The 1,764-nt window shown below is 38.4% G+C and overlaps 1 protein-coding gene across 2 annotated transcripts in view; it reads right to left on the reverse strand.

Moving 5' to 3' along the window:
• Positions 1 to 225: 225 nt before the first annotated feature.
• Positions 226 to 1,764, reverse strand: part of LOC133555081 (protein LSM14 homolog B-like) — a 6,822-nt gene continuing 5,283 nt past the window's right edge. Inside the window, exons 5-8 of one of the 2 annotated variants that reach the window (XM_061904547.1) lie at positions 1,417 to 1,500; positions 1,172 to 1,333; positions 921 to 1,053; positions 226 to 845 (exon numbers count right to left, since the gene is read on the reverse strand). In XM_061904547.1, coding sequence (XP_061760531.1) covers positions 686 to 845; positions 921 to 1,053; positions 1,172 to 1,333; positions 1,417 to 1,500 — 539 coding nt within the window. In that variant the 3' untranslated portion in view covers positions 226 to 685. Of the gene's footprint in view, positions 846 to 920; positions 1,054 to 1,171; positions 1,340 to 1,416; positions 1,501 to 1,764 lie in introns of both variants that reach the window. The other variant, XM_061904546.1, reaches the window with a different exon arrangement.

The following is a 1,764-nucleotide window of genomic DNA, read 5'->3' on the forward strand; positions in this document are numbered from 1 at the left end:
CAGCAGCTTTTTGGCTCAATTGAGGGGAAAAAAAAAAAGAAAAAGGAATACGATGATAACAGTTGCTCAGTTGGGTCCAATGTTATATTTTTTTTCAGTAGAAATGATTCTCTCCCCATGGGGCCCCAATACCTGGTGGTGTTTACTTATTGAACACATGTTTCCTGTTATTTGATTTCATGATCATATGATGTAAGCAGGCCAGGTTCAGGGAATATTAGACAATTGTATCAGCAGTTTCCTGTTTATTTACACATTTGTTTAAACCATAGCTTATATATAAATTAAATAAAGCAGAAGCATAATAACCTCAAAATTCCCAAGGTCAGGCTAACTAGGCTTTTTTTTTTTTTTTTTTACAGCTTTGCCAAACTATTCATGAAAAAAAAAAAGTTCAAATCACAATTAGCACTCATGCCACTATAAACATTTAACGAGGGAAAATCTGCAAATCACAGAAAACTTAGATATTCACTTTTAAAAGGAAAAAAAAAAAAAATCAGTCCTATGCAAATTTTAACGTTAAATGAAAAAAGATAACATGTGGGTGTAAAATACCCTAGGTTATACAGATAGAAAAAAAATAACATTTAGACACAAATGTGTGAAAGTCCAATTTTACAATCATTACAATAATAACACTTCTGGGGCATAGATCGGTACATCCATTAATGAGCCGAGACCTCTACAACTGTCCATTACCGCTTGTGTAAGGAATCAGAGTCTGAGCTGCACCTCGTCCTCTTTGTCCAACATATCCACCTCTGAAACCTTGGCCTCTGCGAAACCGTCCAGGAACCCCAAATGTCTCCAGATTGCGCTTGCGCTCCTGTGCCCAGGTTAGCCTGAAATGAGTAGTGGACACAAAACAAGCATGAACCAATGAATGCAGGTGGTAAATATTGTGCTTGTTACACTACCAAAGTTTATTATCAGAGGAGATATTATCAAAGAAGGACTTTGCTTTGTCATAGTAGCACTTGGGTCCAAAATTATCATATGTGTTCGGATGTGCTCCATCTTCTTGTTTTTCTCCCGTATCAGGATTTCCATCTGTAAACAAACGTGACAAAGTAAAATACAAAAGTCTCAAATGATTAATGGACTTATTCAAAAAAAATATATAATGTGTAGAAACTGAACTTTTATGAGCAATTTGTCTTTAACCAACCTTTTATTTTCATTCTGGCCTCAACCTCCCGCTCCAGCTCCTCCTTATTGAACTGTGCATTTGAGGAGTCAAAATCAAAGTCGGTGTCAAACTTGAGGGTGGCTGAGGGAATATTCGCCACCATCAGTGAACCCCTACTACGGTTGCTACGTCTTCGGGGACCTACAACTTAAAGGTTATCCATTCAATTTTTCCATTCATCCATTTTGTAGAACTCATTTCTCTGCCATTTGAAGAATAGTCACCTTGACGTCTGGTGGGAGGCCTGTTTTCGTCATTCTGCTGCTGAGAAGACTGACGAGCATCAGGCACCACTAGGCCTGAACATACTTTAAAATGAAACATGCATGGTCATTTTCAAGATCGCATTCAGTCAGAAGAACTGCACATAAAGGACATGTTACCAACCCAGCCTTATTTTGAAAGCACATTTTCCTCATTACCAACTCTCAAAAAAAGGAGGCACCCGATTGTATCTAAAAAGGGTACAATGCTTGTTGCGGGGGTATATGATTTTGAGAGATATTTCTGTACCCTCCAGTCCAGGTTCATTAGTGCAGTGGTTCTCAAATGGGGGTACGTGTACCCCTGGG

Source organism: Nerophis ophidion, linkage group LG06 (genome assembly GCF_033978795.1).
Source record: "Nerophis ophidion isolate RoL-2023_Sa linkage group LG06, RoL_Noph_v1.0, whole genome shotgun sequence".
NCBI lineage: Eukaryota > Metazoa > Chordata > Actinopteri > Syngnathiformes > Syngnathidae > Nerophis > Nerophis ophidion.